The 21,627-nt window shown below is 41.5% G+C and overlaps 1 protein-coding gene across 8 annotated transcripts in view; it reads left to right on the top strand.

The window, feature by feature from the left end:
• ADGRL4 (adhesion G protein-coupled receptor L4) overlaps positions 1–3,084 on the top strand; it is a 211,682-nt gene extending 208,598 nt beyond the window's left edge. For all 8 annotated transcript variants that reach the window (XM_059727988.1, XM_059727991.1, XM_059727990.1 and 5 more), the window contains one exon: positions 1,421–3,084. In XM_059727988.1, coding sequence (XP_059583971.1) covers positions 1,421–1,483 — 63 coding nt within the window. In that variant the 3' untranslated portion in view covers positions 1,484–3,084. The remainder of the gene's footprint in view (positions 1–1,420) is intronic.
• The last annotated feature ends 18,543 nt before the right edge of the window (positions 3,085–21,627 follow it).

Here is a 21,627-nt window from a genome sequence, read left to right as displayed (position 1 = left end):
TTCTGGTAGAAATATAAAGTGGGAACTGGACTGTACAGATGGTTCTCCAGCCCCATGGCTGGAGAGCTTCACAAGCACACTCTCCAGCCCCAGGGCACTAGCAGGCTACTCCCTGGGCCACCTCCACCCTTTGGGGAGCCCATTAATTATAGCCTGTCCTCTCCCTTGCCTGGAAAGGAGGCAGGTTGTCAAGTGGCAATTGGCAGCTGCTGAAAAGACTCATTCTTTGCACTCATCCTGGCTGACCTGGAGGAGTATGAAAGGGGCAAGGAGTGTTTAGCCACCATGGCAAGAATGTGGGAGCAGCCTGCCTCACCCCAGGGTTGGCCCTGGGCAGCGTGCCTCCCTGGGCTGACCCAGAGCAGTGTGGAGTGAAGTGAGGGCAGTGCCCTGGGGAGCCTTGCCACTGCAGCACGCCGACCTGCCTTGCCCTGCTCCACTCTAGGTCAGCTGGGTGGCAAGGGGAAGATGGCAAGGCTGGCACCTGACTTGAGGAAAACCCACACCCTGGGTTCCTGCTTGCTTCAGCTTTTAAGTCACCACCCCAGCCACTCAACTGAGCAGTTCCCCAGGCCTGGCCCTTGGTCTCTCCATCATTTAAATTGCTGGCTCACCATTCCCCAGCCCTCCCTCTGGCAGGGGGACAAAAGGGAAAGCTGGCCTGACTGAGAGTCAGGCTTGCAAGCCTGGCTCACCAACCCTGTCGTTCAGCTGAGTTGGGTTTGGCTCTTGGGGCCTGGCCTGGGAGCCATGCAGAGGGAGCTGCGTGGCTAAGCCCTCACATGCTTCTCGCACCAGGAGCTCCGGTGTGAGAAGAAGGTGGGCAGCAGCTTGGGCTGCTCTTCCCCTCCCCTCTCATGGATGGGGAAGCAGCTGACCCCCATGCTTTTCCAGCCCAGGATGACCCCGGTCTTGGGAGGCACAGGAACCTTTCCTTAAACTCCCCTCCTCCCAGTTCCTGGGGAAACTCTCCTGGGAGCGATTTAGCCCTGGTTGTTCCCAGGTGATTTTTCTCCCAGAATGGTCATTTTTTGCTCCAGGAGAAAAAGCTTGAACATCTGCACACTTTTGTTTTCTGCTGGGAGAATGGTGATTCTCCCTGCAGAAACTGAACATCTGTACATGGCCTCATTGTCAAAACACACCACAGTACACCTACCCCAGGGGATCATTTAAAAGGTTAAAAAAGCTGGTCTTCAGCCTTTTCACTTAGGATCTGGGTTGGGGCTGAGTGGCTTAACCTGTAGTATTGTATTCTGAGGTAATGTAAGCTTCTTAATCTTTTCCTAAAGTCAAAACCAGCCCTACAATATTTAACAAATGTAAAACTGAGTAGATGGTACAGTGTAAAATGAATTAAGTATGCATTAACCTGTGAATAAATCTATGTCATGTTTGAATTCGATCTTTTTTATTTCAGATCCAGGAAGAGTATTATAGGTTGTTCAAAAATGTTCCTTGCTGTTTTGGCTGCTTAAGATAAATGGAAAGAACGTATGCATGAGCAGCACAATGGAAGAAGGGAGTAACCTAGACATTGTTATTGTTATTATTACAGAAAATATAGCATTGTGAAAGTATGAAATGACCTAGTGAACACTCATAACCCTTAAGTGAATTACTGTCTCTCCAGTATAGTCATTGTACTCATGCACAGCATCTCTACTGTACTGTGTACATTCAGTATACATATACAAATCAAGCCGGGTTGTTGTAAAACAAATAGAAGACTAAGGAAAAGGAACAAAATCCCTACAAGAACCAGAGACTTTTTTGTAGCTTAGGCTTTATTTCTAATATTAGAAATATCTGCAGTTCATAAGAGAGAGAGAAAACTAACTGGCATAGCAGATTTTATGAATTGCTTTGCTAGTGGAAACATGCCCCCTGCATTTTTGTGGTAATAAGCTTTTTCACAACATATTGTATATGACGATCTGCAGGGACTGGGTTCCATTACAGCATTAACAGATAAAGATCTGCTTGAACCTGGACTTTGGAAAACATTTTTTTTTTTAATTTAAAGGAGATTGAAACAAGGTTTGTGGTTTAATATAATTTACTCATTGTGTTCAAATATATATTTGTGTATTAATCAATTCTTTATTTTTTTAACTTTTAGGGAATTGTTAGGAGGGCAGGGCTGATAAAATAACTTGAAACAGCCATTTTATAAGTAACATTTATTTTGTGGAGCCCATGACAAATCTTTGATGCTTACTTAACAGTTGAAAACTGTGATATACTACATCTAGCACCACGACTTCGCATACTGTAGGAAAGAAATGCCGTCTCAAGTTGGCACTTCATAGAAATATTGATGACCCTGCTCTTACTGGTTAAATTAAAATAAATTACATGGTCTAAGCAATGCAAGTGTAAAATTAAGGGCACATGCTGCAGTTTCAATGTAAAATATATTGTAAATATAACAAACTCTCTGCTAATAGCTTCCTTTATTACAAGCAGCACTCTTCTGTTCTACTCCTGATCCAGCAAATGTTCAGTCCTATTTACTTAAATTTAATAATATAAGAAGTTCCTGAAATCAGTGGGACTGGTCTTGTAAGTTTTGCAGGATCCAGACCTAAGTTGTTGCATCAGCAAATCTAAAATTGTGATCTGATTCATTTTTGAAGCTGTGCTGTCATTTCATCTTTTTAAAGTCCTGGCCATCTCAGCCCCCTCAGTTCTCATTGCTTTCTCAGGAAGTAGCCAGGACCTTTGAGAAGCAGGCCGAACATTATTACCAATGTGGGCATTGTAAATATATAGCTGTTTATAAGTTTTATTTATACCAAAACAAAGCTTTTTAGCCATGGTCAGATTTGTTTGGCTTGTATCTACTTTCCTTACAAAAAAACCTTTAGTTACAGTATGTGCCTTATTAAAGATATTGTATGTCTCTGCCAAAATAAGGAAGCTCAAGTGGTAATTTTATTTATTCCTCCCAGAAAGAGGTAATTGCTGTTGGTCACCTGTATGTAAAATATGTTAATAAACTGAAAAGTTTTTGCTTTAGTATTTCACCATGTTTTCTTTAGTTAATTAAAAAAATAAAATAACTCAAGTTTTATAGCTTTATATTATTTTGTCTGAATGATTTTCTGAATTTGCTTTGCTAGCTGTATTTTTTTTCAGGCTGTGGAAATACACAGGAATACATATCACTTATACATGTGTTTCACAGGCATGTCTATTAATCCATCATCATTAATCTCATACAAAAGTACAGGCTGTATTAAACTTTTCTTAGCAAAGAAACACCTCTGCTAACTGCCAAATGACTTCCATAAGCTCATTGAGGCTGAAAAGTTACCTTTGAAAGAGACTATCCGACAAACTGTTTGGGTTACAATAGACTTTTTAATAAAAGAACTTCTAAGGCAAATTTCTGTTCTCCAATCCATGGATCAGATCTTCATTATAATATTCTACTTTCTTTTCATGTGGTGATGAGAGTATTCACCTTTTAATACTAGATTTGCTAAGAGGGATCCAGGACAGTCAAAAAAACAGAATATTTTTGTCAAGATACATCATGTGGCTCTTAGAACATTTGTCAAACTTCAGGAGCTTCAGGATAATATCTTGTCCCTACTAGCGCACCAAAGACAAATGTGACTTTTAATGAGCATCTTTGTCTCCCTCCCAGCATAAGTCACATTTCAGTAAAAAATCTTCCTTCACCATTCCCTCTGCAGAGAGAGCCCGTCTCTCTTTTTGTGCCATGCACCAGACCTCTCTATGGCCATTTGGAAATAACCCTCAGACACCCAGTGAGATAGCCAGTCTCCCATTTACAATTCCAGCCTGTTTTTCTGCTCTTCAGTATGTAGCTCTCTGTGATATATGCCAGTTTCTGTGACAGGTAAATACTGCTACTGAGGGACAGAGAGGGGAAGAACCAAGCAACAGGGGCAAGATGATCAAGTGAGCCAGCAGGATAGATAAGTTAGTTCCTGGCATGATGGAACCATGAGCAAACTAATCCTGAACAAGGCCCAGCTTTCATAGAACACAATGCCTCCACTCTCACTGCCCTGAATCCCTTGGAAATTAGCTAATCCCTAGTTACATCTACCTGAGAAATAGCCAATTTCCTATGGATTAATTTGTTTAATTAATTTTTTGCTATTCATTTGTTTCACTTGGGTAGTTCCTGCATGCAGAGTAATTACTGCTGTGAATATTCAGCTAACCAATGAGTATGCCAGTAGCCTCCTGTGAGAGACTGGCTTAAATTTTACAGAGCTATTTGAAGAGCACTTCCACAATAGATTAAAAAAAAAAAATTATTACTCAGAAGGCACATCTACACATGCATTTGATCCGGGATCAGTTTACTCATGAGTAAACTACTCATGAGTAAACACTCCCGGGCAGTCATTTACACATGCAGGAAAGCTGGAGCAAATTTGCTGCTAATGCAGCAGATTTCCTGCCCCTGTAATGGGTGCTGGCTGCCACCAGGGGGAGCTCTAGGATCTGCCAGTGCCAGCCCTGCCACTGCAGAGCTGGCACTGGGAGACAACGGTCTCCTAGCTCCTTGCTCCCCAGTCGTGGTGGCAAAGCAGATGCTGGTAGATAAGGATCTCCCTGCCCCCACTTCCCAATAAGATCTTGAAGTAGAGGGCTTGGAGCTCCCTGCTGCTGGGGTAGGGGGACATAGTCCCTGCCTGGGCTCTGGTGGTGGAACCCACCTCAGCAGCAAGCAGCTCCCAGAGGCAGAAAACAATCTTCCACCCCCTAGTGGCTGGCTGACCAGGAGCAGATTTTCTCCCAGTCAGGCATCTATACAAATGTTACTGCACCATTACTAATTGAAAGTAAATTTGCTACTTGCATTTGCAGGTAGAAAATTTACTTGTGATTAGTGAGGTTTACTGTGCAGTAAGCATGTGCATGTGTAGATGCACATGCTTACTGTGCAGTAAACTATGCTACTGTGCAGTAAAGCATCTCCTGTAGACACACCCCAAGAGACCCCAATCTTGCAAATTTAAGTACCCATACAAGGTGTCGTAGGATCACACCCTTACTGAATGGAAAGTGCTTTGTGTAACCACAGGATCAAACTGGGTGCATATACACATGCAATTCATTTAAAGCAATAAACTCCAGAGCAGTTTGAGCTGAAGTAAACTACTCTCGGGCACAGCATCTACATATGCACCCAGGACAGCAGCAATTTGAGCAAGGGCAGAGCAGTTTACGCCAGGGTCGGGGCACCAGAGTTCAGCCCTGGGCTCCGGGGTAGTGGCACTGGGCAGCAGAGGGGGTGACTCAGGCACGAGGGTGCTGAAAGTGTGGAACAGTATGACTAGTCAGCAGGCAGGAGTCCCCCACCCCCGTAATTTACGCCCAGGGTCAGCATCGACATTTAATCATAGTAAATTATCCTCAAATAAGATAGTATTGATGGTATTAGTACTATCCTATGGCGGCCTAATAATATCACACATGTAGACACTGATGCTTTACTCCACAACTAGTCTATGCCACAGTTAAGCACACATGTAGATGTGGCCCCTGTGTTATTTTATTCATCACTGGGTACATCTGAAATGGAAAACTAAAATCATTATCAACCAATACATCTTAATCTATTAGAAATAATGAGATAAGAATAATAGAACTAGCAAAGAACCTATGGTTTGATAGGGTACAAATAAATAAATCATGTACTCCTTATAGAGAGCCTGCATCTCAAGTCATAAATTAGTACTTTTGTCTCTTGCACTTTTTTATCTTCTTAATGGCAATTTCATAACTATTATTCTGGGTTTGGAGTCATTACAAGAAAAGTCCCATTTGCTTACCTCAGATTAAATTAATGGAATGCAAGAACCAACAGAAATAGTCAAGTGAAAAAGAGCATTTGGATATTGTCCAGGACTTTCTAAAGAAGCTGGTGTTCAGGTGAGTTGAATGAAATGTACAAACTGGTTTTCCAATAAGAAGTCTGCATGTCCTGTTTCTCTGGCCAACTGATAACTGGTTGTCTGATTTGGGAAGGAAAAGCCTTTTTTTAAGATCTTTTCAGACAACGAGATTCTGAAAGGTGTATGGCACCTCCAGGTGGTCCAGCAGGCAAAAACATCAGTGAAGAAGACAGATAAATGTAATGTGTTAATACTTAATTTTGAAAGCATGTGCTTGCTGGGAGAGGGATCTATTGCAACCCTCCAAAAGAGGTGCTTATGACAATACTAACATTTGGAGGTGTGCTATAAAACAGAAGCAAATAAGAACTAGATGGAGAAGGAACTGTTTATTCTGAAAACATATTATTCCTTTCTCATTCCTCAGTGCACTGAAAGTAGATTTCAAAGGAGCTGCAGCATTTGGGGTTAATTATCTTCACAGTGAGGTTGCAAGAGCAGAGCAGCACTGCAAAGCAGACTCCCCTAATCATGGCCTGCTGTGAAGAAACAAGTCCTGCCACCCCTTAAGTCCCACTTGGCAAGCATGGACATTACATTTACAACACTCTATTAATATGAAGATATTTATTTATTTGGGACACTACATTATTTAGAAGGGAAAAGTAATTATATTTGCAGATTCCACATTCCTGCCTCCCATGTCCCACTCTGAGGGATTATTTTCTAGTTTACATATAAATATTCCCTACATAAATTCTGTAGCTCCAAAGTGTCCTGCCTGAACACAAAGTTCTGCTGGTACAGAGCCTTTTTCAGAATAAAGTTCTCAATTTCATTCTCAGAGATTATTCTCTCAGTAGTATAGATGTGCAATCTTCATAGGGCACATCGACACGTACATCTTATTGTGCAGCAATAAATTCTGACTCAGATCATTCCAAAGTTTATTGCTCCTGGGCACTGCATTTACACGTGCACCCAGGACCGCAGCACGTTGAGCCGGGTCAGAGCAGCCTGAGCTGGCAGGGAGCCCAGGGGGTCAGCCTGCCAACCTGGCACTGCCTTGATAGAGTTTAACATGCTGTGGAGGGGCTGGCTGGCCCCAGCACTGAAGAACCCTCGTGCCCCAGCCATCTGGGTCAGTGTCTACTCATGATCTGCTGCACACGAAAAAAACCAAAAAAAACTTTGCAGCAGGTAATACTTATATTTACATTTACAAGTCCTAACCTGCTGCAGAGTTTATTCATCTCCTGAGGCTTAATAGGGCCACACATATAGATGCCAAGACATTTACTGCAGAACTTAATTAGGCAACTCTGCAGTAAACGTCTCATGTAGATGCACCTATAGGGTACTTAATACGCTCTTTTTTTATGTGACTGCAAGAAATAGAGTTTCATTATGAAACAGGTATAAGAAACCTAGAAAATCCCTAAGCACTGGCCCTTAGCCTCCAGACAGTGTGGGCAAGTCCCTGCCCTCCATTTCATATCTGCAGAAGCAGGTGATTTGAATGACACATGGTGCTTTTCCGAACTAGCCATAAAGAATGCTGCATCATGTGCATGTGCTCATTCTGCTGCAGCAGACAGCAGAATGAGCATTGCCTCTGCTCAGCAGAAGAGTTCAGAGCACCTCTGCATAACAGCAGTGTCTCTAAATTATTTTTTTTACTTGTATTATGGTAGCCCTCACTCTCCACTGTTGAAATCAGGCACCTTTTCTGCCAATTGCTGTACCCCCATATATACAAGTGCGATGTTAAAGCCTAAATGGCAAAGGTTTCAAGGGAAGAGTTAGGATGGAAGAGGAGGCTAGCTAGCTTCCTGTGACTGGCTGGGCTAGTCCTTTTGGTTTGTTTCAGACATGTACAACACACTCGCTTTGTCACACTGAAGCTGAGGCTATCAAAATGAGAATGCTACCCCCAGCAAATCAGAGCAAAACACTGTTTTTTTATATAGAATGAAGTCTGTAGGGTAGATACAGAAAGGGAATTGCTGTGTGCTGATACTCCATTTAACCATGACCAAAATGTCAAATGCAAACGTGCTAGAGCATTTCACAATATGTACAGCTCTCTACCTCTCCCTATGCATAAAGGATACAAACTGTGCCGAACTAACTTAGCCATCTACCTTCCAACTTCAGCGGAGTTGGAAGTACTTTAATCTACGCTGTTCAGACAAATTCTCCATGGTAAAGCTTTACACATCATTGCCTTGTGAAATACAATCCTATCTCTTTAAAGAGATTCAAGCAAATGGTTCCACAGTTGCTACAGCTAACAGTTCCTAGTAGCCATAAATGTTTTGTGAGGTTTACAATAAGCAACAATTTTAGCAAGCAGTAGGAATTTCTGATTAGAACTGCTCAGGAATTTTTTTGATCAAACAGGCTTTCATTGGAAACTGCTGATTCATCATGGCAAATATTTTGCTAAAACACCTTTGTTTCGACAAATTGCTGATAAAACAGGCATGTTTCTGGCACGCTCACCTGGTAGGTTCCTGGAGAGCTTAATCTTTCCAGACCCATGGCTCTGAGACTGCTACACTATGCAGGTTGCCCGAGTCCGGTATATGCGGGCTTCCAGACTTTAAGATGCCTCCAGAATCAGCACCCCAAGGAGTCAGCTAGCCCCAAAATCTGGCAGCCTAGCTATGAGACTGTCATATGATGGGACCCTGGAAGAACCAAAGACCCTGGAAAGCCTGACAGATGCTGATTGAAAATGACATGCCGGTTACTCTCCAGAATCAGTGAAACTGACCAATAGAAATCCCAAGAAGTATTTCTCTCAAAAATGCCATGATTCTGTTTCAAATAAAATAATTGCAACATTTCAATTCTGAGATTTTTTTTCCCCCTCATTTTCATCCTATTTAGGACCAAAAGAAAAATCCAAAGTCTCTAAAATTATCACAGGACAGAAATTTTATTCTCATGACCATCTCTGTTTGTGATATAGATCCTGATCCAGAAGCCTTTGCGATCTGTGAGAACCATTCTGTTGCTTGCAGTAGGCTGCAGTGAACTCCTTATGCTGCCAAAAGAGACAGACCATATTCCTTTGTGAAAGTGTGGTTCTTATCAGATTTTCATAGTGTAGGCTGCACTTTTCCTAGAAGTCCTTGCAAGGAGCTAGCTCTTCACATTTATCAGTTACATAGCAGCTGCTTTAAAGCAGCCATTTTGGAAATGTTTGTTGTATCGCCTCCTCTTTCAAATGGTAAGTAGTTTTGTCTCCTACTATATTTATTGTTTCAAATTTCTGAGGTGATTGCAGATTTTCACAAGTTTTAGTGTCATCAGTAAATTTTACTGAAATGCTTTTTATTCTGCCTTCTAAACACTGCTGAATGTATTAAATAAGACTAGCCATAAGACTGGACCCCAATCCTTACAGCAACTCACCAATATCTCCCTCCTACTTAATCCTTTTTATTTATCGTAACTATTCATATGAACTCCTTGGTCAGTTCTGATTCCACATAAATGCAAGCCAATTTAAACTCATCTTGTGAATGAGATCTTGTGAGGCGCCATGTTGAATGGTTTACCGAAATCCAAATTTATTACGTGTCCCTTACACCCACTACCTATGTAATCTTATGCAAGAAAAAGGGAGAGTCAGCCTTGTCTGGAAAAAAAATCTATTCTTTACATGTTTCTTTCCTCTAATATCCAAATATTCTAGATAGTGAATTTCTTTGGGGTTTTTTTCCTTCTTTTCTCCCCTATTTTTGCTCCATTATTTTTACTGAAGCTGTAAGTTTGGCTTTAAAATAATATCTCCAGAATCCCTATTCTTTAGGGGGTGGGGGTTTAAATATGGTTTTTCTATACTATCCAGACATATGGTGCATCCTTGGCTTCCAATAGATTGCAGAAGTGATTTCAATGATGCCATAAATATGTTTTTAATTCCTTAGTGCCTAACTCCCAATCCTACAAACATGTATGCATTTGCTCAGCTTTATGCATGAATAGTCTTACTGACTTTAATAGGTCTGCCTGGGTGCGTAAAGGTAAGCTTGTGTGCATGTCTACATGACTGGAGGCTTAGAACACTAATTCCCTCTTCTAATAAATGGGCATGTATTCACAATCTCACACAATATTTATTTTACCTGCTCCCAGTCAGCAGCAATTTTTACCAGTTATTATTTTTTTGGTTTTTTACATTTTCTAATTTTTATATGTTTTCATAAGAAATTAAAGTTTGGCATCTCAAGCAAATTTTAGCCTCATTGATACCATTTCTTTCTCTATAATCTAAAGTACAAAAGACACTCCATGACCCACTTGTAAGTGTCCATCTTAATAACTTTAGTTTAGCATTAGCTCATTTAAATTAGTAATGAAAGATCAGGTTATTATTGCACACAGACTGAAAATTTCTGGATAGTAGATTATAAAATATTCCACGCTGGACCCTTTTGCAAATTGGGGTTTCTGTCACCAAGGTTCTTCTAGGTTCTAAAAGAAATTAGTACCATGTGCAGCATATGTACCTTGCACGCCAGGTAAATGAAAGGCAGGTTCAGTTGTGGCGGACATGGAAGCAGAAAAAAGTTTAGTATAACTGTAGCGTGTTTTACCACAAGAGATGACAACCTGCTTATATTTTGTTGTGTTCTCTCATAATCTGAGCTAAATCCTGGAGGTATTTCTGGAGGATAACTCTTTGGGCCATGTCCAGACAAGTGCAGCTGTGCGGTATATGGCACTACAGACACATCTGCAGCACCACATACTGCACGTTCAGCTGTTCTCTGTGCTGCAAAGTAGCAGTGTGGGGGAGGCATGTTTTGACCCCAGGATCTCCCAGAATCAAAAAAATCTGTGCAAAAAAAAAAAAAAGCAGTGGCGCACATGGGAGCAGTGCATGCTGCCCAAAACCAGAGCCTGGCTGGACAGAGCCACAGTCCAGCTGTTGTCCAGGCTCCAAGCAGCAGGATCGCCACTGCTGCAGCCCCAGGAGCCCCCCCAGAACCCCAGGTAAGGCTGGTGGAGCCAGCCCAGTGCTGGCTCCAGCCTCCCCTACTCCACCCAGGGTAACCTGCCATGCATCAGAGGGCACATGGCGCAGGCATTCCCCAGGGACAAGTAGCAGCAGCACACCATGTCCACTCATGTGGACGCAGCCATCATTTCAAAGCAGTTTTCAACGTCTTTGATATAACTCTCTTCCTCACCTGGGATCCACAATCCCCCTACAAGAACCTTTGGGTTGTAGCTCATAGCTACAGGGACAACTTTTTTCTTTTGGTTAATGGAAAGGTCTTAATGTTGCCTTCTGGGAAGAGAAAAATGATGGGGGAGGTGGGAGGCGAGTTGGGATGCTTGGCCACAAAATGCTGATGTTGTATTCAGTGCATAATACAAACAAAGGCAAAAACATCTGCTAAACCCAAGAGGTAAAGCATCCAAAGGTAAAATGAATAATTCTGAGAGAAAATGGATACTGTAGAGCCAACACCTGAAGAACCACTTGGCGCTCTGCCTGAAAACTGAACATGTCAAAAGAGAAGGGGAATGATGAGTTTGAGGCAGCATTTAAAGGGGAAACACGGATTTATGGATTATTGGGAAAATGAGAGAAGCATCAAATGATAGCAGTTTGCTAGGATATCTCCCCTGAAGCTAAACAAAATTGAAAAGGCGCCAACCGAATCTTAAAGCAACTTTCAACGATATCCTATATTCTACCTTTTTAATGAATGATTTGTATGCAATACTTCTATGCTGAATAAGAGTATTACAAGCTATTGAGTCAGACAATACAATCCAACCAACACAGCAGGAAGAAAGTTTCCAATAATGGGGGAAAAATGAAACACCCTCCTGTCCAGCTAGGTTTCGATGAAACCACCCACGCTGCACAGCCTGTGAGATCAGTGTATGGAATCATCATTTCAACTATCATTTTTCCCCCTTCAAGCATCTTTCTCTCTTTAAAAAGAAATTATATACATTAAACTAAAAACAGATACCTTGGACATACGTTTTCTTCTGGATCTACACAACCTGCAGAGCATATCAATAGGAGATAGCTGAATTTAGAATACCATGGAATGAGGAAGAGGAATACAAGTACTCTTTACTTTCTGTCTTTGTGAAAAATCTGAAATAGCAACCTGAAGACTTCTTTCTTTCTTTTTTCTTTCTTTTTTTTTTTAATGAGTTAACTCTGATGGCCTTTCAAGGAATCAAAGTTATCAAGACAACTGAAGAGAGAGCGTTCATAAACTGTTTATATACAAACCACAGCCAAGTATTGCCTGCAATTAAATGAAATTCTTCCAGACAATTCAAAAATGAGTATACACTGCAAGCTTACTTTAGACCTCTCTACCCTTTATCATAGTTCAAGCAATACTTGTGGAAAGTGTTACAAGTGACAGTTCTCTGTCTTCTGTTCTTACATAAGAGCTGAACAGCTTCTGTTGAAGCAGTAGCATTTTCTCCAGCCTTTGAAATTCCAGGAGAACAAGCTGACTTCTGACTCATTATTTTTCTTTTACTATAGATGAGTATGACCAGAGTAGATGTGTACTTTACATGAGAGTAGTCATCTCTTTGACTTCTGCCTTCCAATAAGAAGTAGGTCAGAGGGGCTCTAAAACCGAAACAGAGCGACTCTCATTCCAAACGGGTCCTATGGTGGGGAGGAAGAAAACAAAAAAGAAACAAAAACCAGTCTCCTCTCTTAAGAAAAAGAATTGCCAAACCAATGCTATGTCTTTGATAGGAAAGAATACCTAATTTTGGTATAAGCATATTGGACTGGGTTCTAGTTTCATTTACTCCGGTATGTAGTAAACTAAATGAAGAGTTTTTCAGGATTTACATGGCTGTAAAATTGGTACAAGTGTCCAATTCAACCAGCTACTAAGCATTTCCTGGAAAGTATTGAATGCCCTGTACTCCTAATGACTTTTAGAGATGCTGAGCATCTTCCAGGATCCAATCCAAAATGAGCGAGCAGAAATGGATCATTGATAATTTGGCCCCTTTGAGGAAAAGTTATTGTGAGGATCTGTACAGTTTTTCCTTAAAATAGAAGTAAAAAGTAAGTAAGGGAGTCTTTAAGGGAAACTTCTTTGCTGAAGGTCTACCATTAAGCAAAGGCAACAAATGATTGCCTTATTTGAATAGATTTCTCATTCAGTGTTAAGAGGAAGCAAGTCTTTCTGCACTTTTCTACCACTGTCATGTGACAAGTACAACTCTAGACTTCTGGGATTTCACAATGCTTTACTTTAGTGGACCTAAACACCAAATTACAACTCCACATCTGTCACTTATTTGGGCAGCAACACTTTAGAGAATTCTGAATGCCATCTGGAGCCACAGTGAATGCAATCTCCGGAGGCGAGTGCTGGAGAATTTTAACCCTACTTGTGCTGATGGAAAAATTCCATGTTGCTGTTCCATTAAAAAAAAGGGCAAGAAAAAAAAACTGGTAAATACATGCTTAACATTTTTTGTTACCAGAATAACACTTTTTAAAGACATGATCAAAATGAGAGTGAGCAGAGATGTTTGGCTGTATCCTTGAATATGCTTCAGGTTGAAACAAAAAAAAGATATGAGGCATGAATCTGCAGTGGGTGGAAGTGACAGAGAAATTTGACTCGTATCTTGCCCTCTGAAAGACAGGAACTTGTATTCCTTAAATAAGTGCATTCTTCTAATAGACATTGGTTTCAGAGAGCTCTAGCTGATTATCCTATTTTACATGTTTTGGCTTGGCTAGTTCAAAATGTATTCTTGTGATAAACCTGCTCCTCTGACACTTATTTGTTTAAATGGGTTCAAAAGTTCTTGGCTTCCTGAGGACTCCTGGTTTTTTTGTTTTCTTTGTTTTATACCAACCAGTTCATTCTCTAAAAATCAACCCTCAGTATCACATGATCTTAGCACAAACTGACTGAGGTTACTGTTGTCTTTGTCTTTATCACCATGTTACAGCCACCAGTGAAGAGAATGCAGGTCAGAAGGGAAATAAGAAGGGAGGGCTCTTTGCGAAATGGGAGCAACAAGGTTAGTGCACTAGGGCCAGAGCAGCAAGCGGGGCGGGAGTGCAGAGAGAGCATGTATTTAAAAACCAAACTAACATCAAAACAACCAGAGTGGTGTATAGCATTGCCTATATCACTGAGCTGGTATTTCATACCCTTCTTCCCTGCTTTTTTCTATACTATAGGGCCTTGTCTTCCTACATGCTTTGCAAAGCATCCTATATAGTATGACTAACAGAATAACACAGCAAATATTTATTAAATATTTAGTAAATGTTGATCCAGAGGGGGAACAAGAGTCCATGTTTCAAATGTGAATGTTGGAACTACTTGTAAAATAAGTATGCATGTAACAAGCACCCACTCCTAGTGGTGATGAGTTGAAAGGAGCTTATATTGTTGTTGCTTCTGTTCTTCCTGTCCTATGGACAAAAGGGCAAGAAGAAACAAAAAAGTTCAAAACAAATTCAAAAATGAAAAGCTCTCCTTTTGTCATCAGTCATAACTTCCAACACATCCAATTAACGTGTGATTTGGATTCTGTTCCAGTAGAAGTTTGAAGTTAATCCTGATTTACAGTAATATAAGTGAAAACCATTTGTCCCAGTCCATATTTACTAGAAATATATTTATTCCACAGACTCCACTATTGTGTTCAATATTGCAACATTCAAATACTGATAATAACCTGCAGATCAGCTAAAGTAAAATAATGTAGTTCTTTCAGCTTCATTAGAATTATGCCGACCAACAAAATGATCTGGAATTCTCCACTAGATACTTGCTATGATGCAAATGAACAGGACCACCTTGCCTTCCCTTCTTTCCCCTGATATTCCAGTTCATGGTTGAGGCATGCTGAAAGGGTGGTAAAACTGCTACTGCCAGTGATGTACCTGTTTCTTGGATAAAGAAGGAAATCCACTTTCTGTCAAGCCAGTGTTAGAATCAGCCAGGAAAAAACAAAGGAAAATTTAACACTCTTCTGCTTTTTTACATGGTAGACAAAAAAAAAAAAATAGACATTCGGGCTGGAAGGGACCTCGGAAGATCATCGAGTCCAGCCCCCCGCCCGAAGGCAGGAAGTCAGCTGGGGTCATAGGACCCCAGCAAGATGAACATCCAATTTTTTCTCGAAGGTGTTCATTGTAGCTGCTTGAACCACCTCCGATGGCAGGCTGTTCCAGACCTTGGGGGCTCGGACAGTAAAGAAATTCTTCCTTATGTCCAGCCTAAAACGGTCTTGCAGTAGTTTATAACCGTTTGACCTCGTCATCCCTTGGGGCGCTCTAGTGAACAAACATTCCCCCAGATACTGGTGGTCACTCCTGATAAACTTATAGGTGGCCATCAGATCACCCCTGAGCCTGCGCTTTTCCAGGCTAAACAGCCCCAGGGCTCTCAGCCTGTCGTTGTAAGGTCTGTTTTCCTGACCTCTGATCATGCTCTTGGCTCTTCTCTGGACTCTCTCAAGCAAATGGCTTAAGTAAATACTTTTTTAATGGCTCTTGCTACTGATCATAGAATCATGCAGAGGGACAGCTGGAAGGGGCCTCTATAAGTCCTCTAGTCCAACCCCCTGCCTGAGGCTGCTTCATCCTTATGCAAACCATCCTATACAAATCTAGGTATTGTCTCTAATCTCTTAGCATACCTATAAAGTCAACCCTGATGTAACAAGACATAACACCATAATCTGCCACGGGTAAAGTGAGAGGACCTGGGCAGCCAACATTCTCCACCTGCAAATGTTACTAAAAATACATTCAAAAGATCCCAGGAAGCCACAGCCCCTACGACAGAGAAAAGCAAAAATCCTCAAAGTATAAAACAAGTACTAAATGACTGTGCAGTAACCTGCATTACTGCTCAGTAGTGTTGATGAATGGCTTTTGCACAGACTACTGCACAGTAGCATTGCATCACAGCTGCTGCCACATGACTGAGCACAAGCGTTGGCATGTTACCAGCCTTATCTGCAGCCAACACCCAATGGTTCTGAGGAAGGCATTAAAAAAACCCAAGAATCCTGACATATGTAGCAGCACAATGGGGAAATGCAGCAACCAGCAAAACCCAGAAGCATGGGAAATACCCATAGTAGAACCCAGGCATAGCTACTCCTACATCATTCCTGAACAATACCTGTCAACCTCCTCTTGGACACTTTCAATGCTGGAGATTAAACAACTTCTCTCTGCAACTTGTTCTACTGTCTCACTGCTCATGTCCTACTCTCTGAAGCAAGAGTGCAAGGTTTTTTCCCTCTTCTTTATGGCAGCCTTTCAGGTATTTGAAGACTATCATGCCCCCTCTTCAACAACTTTTCCATTGGCAATGCTTAGGGGGTGCATATGCACCCCCTGAGATTGGCGTTGCACTTCCTGCAAAAAAGCAGTGCCGGCACTTCCCTCAGTGCCTGCAGGCAGTTGCCACTCACTGCCACCCACCTCCCCTTATCACCGACAATGCCAGCAGCGTCTGCAGGTGGCTCCCAATCACCGCTGGCTGCTGACAACAACAACGGTTGGTGCTCACCACCCCCCATTCTACCAACAGCTCTGTGGCTGCCTGCAGGAGCTCACCGCTAGCCACCGCCATGTTCTCACCACCGACAGCGCTGCCTCTGCCTGCGAGAGCTCGCTGTGCCCAGCCTCTAGGGGCACACGGCATGCATGACCTTTGTCATAGGCTGAACATGCCTAGATCCTTCAGCCTCCCCTTGTATGACTTGCCTTCCAAGCCCTTCAGCATTTTTGTTGCCCACTTCTGCACTATCTCTAGCTTCTCCATGTACTTTTTAAAATGCGGAGCCCAAAACTGCACAAAACACTCTAGATGAGGTCTAACCAGGGCTGAGTCAAGAGGCACTTCCCCTGTCTTGCACCTGATGTTTCTGTTGATGCATTCCAAAATTTGATTTCACCTTTGTGCAGTTGATTATTCTTCCTGTATAGCACCTTGTATTTATCAGCATCCTGTTAACCACAGCCTAGCTGGCCTGGCAGAAGGACATTGTGATGCATCCAGCAAAAAGAAGAAAGATCTGCCAGTGCTCAGCATTTGCTTTAAATGTATTTGCTTTGCCACCACATAAGAAAAGGATGCTGTGTTACTGAGAATCTCTGGTCTATTTCCTCTTTTTCCCTTTGACTAAGTTCAGCACTGGTAAAAGTATCAGATGGACAAACAAGAAACTGAAGGTTTCCTGGTTGTCCACAGGGCAGGAAGAACAGAAGCAACAGCAATACAAGCTTCTTTCAACTTGTCACCACTAGGAGCAAGTGCCTGTTGCCAGACAATAGTGCATACCTAGGCCAGCATTATCAAATTGCTGCACTACCTAAACCTATACAGAAGCACTTCATTAAGGGATCTGACAATTGAGGGAGATGACCCAAGCATATACCAAGTTGGAAATCAAATTATTTAAATGCCGAAGCATGAGTTTAGCCCAGGAGCCCCCCACATTTGAAAATATTGGAGCTGAGTGCATACATCTCTAAATGACTAATGGTAAATGCCCTTCTTGAAATCCTAGATTCAGTTTCCAATCATCCAGCCTCATGCTGATAAACTCTACTGATTAAGAAGTAGGTCTCAGCACATGTGGCAGAAGGTCACTGACAGATGAAAGCACAGAGGTTGTTCTGTAGCAATGGCACCTGGCTACAACTCTTTGCCACCAAGCAAAGAGCTGCTGATTTGATTTTTTTTTTTTTTCTTTTTAAGAAGCCCATCCTAAAGCTGAGAGAGGCCTGGGTGAAAAATACAGCTCTTCCTCAATTTCCCTGCTCAGCTCACAGCGGACCAAAAGTATGTGCTTGTTAGTCCTTTCTCTTTTTCTCCAGAATGAATATTGGATTGAGACTGAAGGTGAGAACACTTAAAATAGTATCAGGAAGTTCAATACTGAAGTGCTGTAGCAGCTATTTTGGATAAAGAAACAGTGTGGAGTGATTGTTAAACTAGTATCTGATCTGAGATCCTTTAGTATTTTTCCATGTATAGAACAGGAAATAACTATGGATCACAGTAACACATTGCAGTTTGTGAGCAAATACTGACTTACCAGTGCTACAACAGTGACTGCACTACAGCAATTAGGGTTTAGATCTATCAGAGAACATGGAACTACAAGTTTTATGGTGAAGTTATACATTACACTTCGACCATATTACGGGCACTTAATGTAAGTGTTCACACATTAAAGCTGTAACTTGTGCTAAGTGTCCTCTGAGCATCTCAAAATTATGACTAGGGACCTTCCTTCACAGTGGAAGTGGGCTATGTGGAAGTTCCTTTAATCTTTCAGGTTATCCTACACACCACTCACCCGGGCAATTGGCAGAGGGGCCCCAACACTTGCTTCTGATCAGCAGGGAAGTGAAAACCACAATTTTAAATATGGTACCATTTTTGCCTCCTGGTCGGCTAGTCAGCAACAAGCAGCAGGGCCATCATGGCTCCTCAGCCAATCAGCAAGGGAGGGAAGCGTGCAGAGGAACCTGCAAGATTAAAGGATCTGCCATGTGACTCACTTCCGCTGTAAATTTGGTAAGTCCCTAGTTATGACACTTCAGGCACCCAGCATTAACTCTGGGCCATGCTACCTAGTTTGTGTTAGGGTAACTTCAGTCTGCTCCATGGAGGTGAAATGAGTGATTTGAAGTCCTCCAGCATACCAGGATACATTGCTCCCAGCCTTTCCCCCCTCCCTCTCCAAGCAGGAATAGAGCCCAAGTGTCCTGGCTCCTAACCATACCTCTGTTCACCAGCCCTCAAAGTGGCAAGTCAGAGCTGCTCAGGCAAGAAACAGTAGTAACCCTGAACTTGCAGTTGCTCACAGCATGTTCTAACTTTATCTTCACTTAACGTTCCACAGATTTAGAATAGTCTAAGTGTAATGTGTAAATTCACACTTAGATACTACAGTACCTTTTTTTAGATACCTGCTTATAGAATTGTTGGTTGTAGCCGTGTTGGTCTAAGGACATAGGCAAGCAAAATTCTCTGGGTAGATGTGATGTCTCTTATTAGACCAACTAACTATTAAGTTGGTCTAATAAGACATATCACATCTACCCAAAGAACCTTGCCTATTTACAGAATGGAGTTCAAACCCCAGAGTTTTGCACCTAATCCCCCAAGATATTGAATTGGGAAAAGCTAAACACCTCAGAAGGTTTTTCAGACACCCCAAAACCCACACACTGAGCTGGAGACACTTAGAGCTACACAACAGAAAACGCTAAGTACAGGGGTGAATCTGAACTACTGCCTCTTTCTAAAACTTAAGTGCCTAAGGCAGAACTGCAGGTAGGCATCACTCTGAGTGTGTGTGTGTGCACTCATGTGCATGCTCGTGTGCACATGCATGTTTGCATGCATATGTGTGCACACGTGTACATGTGGTGTGTACTATGAAAGGATTGGCAACACACACAAGCTCTGAAAATGTCTGTGTATATATGCACTTCTGTTACTATATATAAGTGTGTGTATGTGTATACATAAATATATATATATAAATAGAATAATAATAGACATGTACATATATGTATACACACACACACACACACACATATATATATATATAATGTAATATATGTATATATAAATATATGGGCATTTTATAGCATGCTTGCTATGCAAGCAAATGTATTAAGTCTTTGAAGAAACACAAATAGGTTAAGATTATAATTCATTGTAATATCAGAGGGAGCTGCAATTTCAAAGGCACCAGGCCTCCATTTTGTGGACCATAAAAATTTAAAGGAACAAAAGCCCAATTTTAGCACTGTTGCTTTGCAATCAATAACATGTACAATTTTTGTCTTATTAGAAGAGCTTGTCAGTTGCAGTCAACCATTGTCAACTGCCTATTTGATCCATCGGTGAAACAAATCGTTACAAAGGACACAGTGATCCTGCAGCAGCTTTCACTGTGGTTTTAATGAGGAATGGAATTACTTCTATTTCATTTCAAGATTTAACAGAAGTTTTTGACAGTGAATTTGTTTGATTCACTCCCTGGCTTAAAATAGAAAGCTGGGATTTAAAATAATTAACTGTAGGAGTCCAAAGAATTATTTTTTTTTTATTAATGTTATATAAATATAGGCACCCTAATGTGTTCCATACAAGGTGCCTGATTCATTCTAACATCAAGGCTCAGCCAGCTTCAAGGACACGGATAGCTGCTCTATGGCAGACTGACTGAGGGAAAATTGCTGGGGGTGAACTTCTCGGAAAGAGAGGAAAGAGAATATAAATGTGTCCATGAATTTTCTGCCTCCTATTACTCTGTAACTTCCAGTTCTTAGGAACCCCTTCCTTCTCCATGATCCCCAGTATGTAATGCTGCAGGACTCTTTTAGGATTACAGTTTGAGTCAATTCCTTGGTGGGAAGACACACTCTGGGATTAAATCTGATTAGGCATTTTAAAATAAATGGAAGAATGGGCTATGGTTCTGAAGAGTTTAACACCCCTCCCCAAAATGGGAAGGACATATAACCCATAACAGAGTTGTCAGCCATAGAGAGCCAGTTTAGGGCTCAAGCCATTTAAAAAAACCAAACCAGACCAAACCAAACTTCCAGTCTTTTAAACAAGGGAAGGAAACATAGCCTCCCCCCACCCCCTTTCCCCATACTTCTAATGGTGAAATGCTGGGCAACTCAACCATAGCTTTACTTCCCATGTTCCTGTTTGTTATAAACAGTGCTGGGACTGAGCAAGATCTGTAACTCACAGGTGAGGAAAATGCAATGCGAAGGATCAGCTGCTGCCAAAACTATCCCAGGGACGCCTTCCCTACGGAGCTGGTTTGGGAGCATCGTCTGTGGCCTCTGGATCAGCTTCAGAGGCAGTTTTGAGTTAAATGGGACACGGGATTGTCAACAATCTGAGTAGCCTCTTGCAGTCCTGCTGTGAACCGATTATCACATCTAACAAAATAATTTGCTAGAACAACTAACACTTCTGTCTCTTGTTTCAGATGAAACTTACTCCTAGTAAGTAAAAATGTATACTAACTGTGTTCCAGAATTATGACTTTCCTCAACAGCCAGGTTTAATTCAAATACATATTTCAGACTCTTATGGGGACATGCTCATCTCTGTACAGTGGGATTGGGGAATTTTCTTGCATAATTCCTATTAACACTAATAGAAGTTAGTGTGCACATAAATCCCTGTACACCAAGAGGGAACATACTCCCGAGGATAAATACCATTTTACTACTCGGTTTCATGCAGATTCATTATGATATTACCAATACCCAGGCATGTGAACAGATCCTTTTCAGGAGACATACATCTTCCCACAGACTTCAGAATTTTTTCAAACTAATTACTGTCTCTTCTTGCTGTCTATTTGTGAGAAGGATATTCGGGAAATTTCACATGACTAGCAGCACAGGTTAAACAGATTCTACTAGTAGTTTAAACATACAACTTATTAGAAGGTTTTTTGTTGTTGCTTCTTTTTTAACCCCAAGAATTAAATATTCTTTGTTTGCAAATATATCTTCCATTCCATCTACTAGCCCTATGACCCTGAAGAGCTTTAGGATGACATTTGAGAAATGATTCATTTAACCTGCTGTCACAGTGTTTTACTGCCACCTGCTGGAAAATGCTTAGACAACTAACTAATCAGAAAAAATGTCACTGGGACCATGGCTCTCAGGCTGCCTAGG

The sequence above is a fragment of the Alligator mississippiensis genome, chromosome 5 (assembly GCF_030867095.1).
Source record: "Alligator mississippiensis isolate rAllMis1 chromosome 5, rAllMis1, whole genome shotgun sequence".
Taxonomy (NCBI): domain Eukaryota; kingdom Metazoa; phylum Chordata; order Crocodylia; family Alligatoridae; genus Alligator; species Alligator mississippiensis.
The sequence above is the reverse complement of the archived record's forward strand: the minus strand, read 5'-3'. Positions and strand labels throughout refer to the sequence as shown.